General features: G+C 59.2%; 1 protein-coding gene across 1 annotated transcript; it reads left to right on the top strand.

Moving 5' to 3' along the window:
* Positions 1-59: 59 nt before the first annotated feature.
* EMH_0085210 (uncharacterized protein) lies at positions 60-366 on the top strand (the record flags this gene model as incomplete). Its single annotated transcript, XM_013500869.1, has 2 exons — positions 60-110; positions 211-366. 2 exons carry the CDS (start codon positions 60-62, stop codon positions 364-366), a joined length of 207 nt encoding a protein of 68 aa, XP_013356323.1.
* Between the last annotated feature and the right edge of the window lie 657 nt (positions 367-1023).

The raw sequence follows: 1023 nt of genomic DNA, 5'->3' as shown, positions 1-1023 counted from the left end.
CAGCAGCAGCAGCAGCAGCAGCAGCAGCAGCAGCAGCAGCAGCAGCAAGACAAACGCTGATGAGCCCTTCTCTGTTTTCCCCTGATGTGGCTCTGCACAACCACTGGCAGGTGAGGGTGTTGCTGCGCCCCAGCAGCAGCACATCTGCTGTTTTATTTTCTCGTGTTGCTGTTTGTCTTGCTGCTCGTTTCTCTGCTGTGCCGCATGCAGCGCTGCCGCTTGCTGCAGCTGACCCCCTGGCTGCTCCCTTCGTTGCTGCGGCAACTGCAGCAGCAACGGGAACTGCAGCAGCAGCAGCAGCAGCAGCAGCAGGAGGCAGCAGCAGCAGCAGAGAAAGCAACCGCTTCCTCTGTCTCTCCTTTGTAACGCCGCAGTATACAAACAGCGAATGGGGGGATCTCTATCTTCATAAACAAGTGCTGGGGGCCATAGCTGTGCATATACCTGCATGTACACCTGGAGCTGCCTATACACCCCAAGCTGCCTGTACACCTGGAGCTGCCTGTACACCTGGAGCTGCCTGTACACCCCAGCAAGAAGCAAACGCAGAAGCTGCTGCATTCGCTCAGGCTGTTGCTGCTGACTACCCCACAGTCCTCGCCAAGCGTGTATTCTGTGTCTTTCCCCCGCAACCAGCAGCAGCAGCAGCAGCAGCAGCAGGAGCAGGTGCAGCAGCAGCAGCAGCAGCAGCAGCAGCAGATAAAGCAGCAGAAGAGGATGAAGGAGACAGTGTATTTCTGTCTCCTGAGCTGTGGGGTATACTAGCTGATGATACAGCCTGGGAGGTGGGCCCCTCGGGGGCCCCCATCCCTGTTGCTGCTGCTGCTGCTGCTGTTGAGGGGGCCCTTGAGGCCCCTATGCATGCATTCTGTGCTGCGCTGCTGCAGCAGATGGGGGCCCTGCTGCGGCGCTCACCAGAAGACTGCAGGATGCTGAGAACCCCCCTAGACGGGGCCCTTCTGTCTGCTGCTGCTGACGACAAAGCAGCAGCAGCAGCAGCAGCAGCAGCAGCAGCAGCAGCAG

Source organism: Eimeria mitis, genomic scaffold, assembly GCF_000499745.2.
Source record: "Eimeria mitis Houghton genomic scaffold, Emh_scaff5988, whole genome shotgun sequence".
NCBI lineage: Eukaryota > Apicomplexa > Conoidasida > Eucoccidiorida > Eimeriidae > Eimeria > Eimeria mitis.
This window is presented reverse-complemented; position numbering and strand designations above follow the sequence as displayed.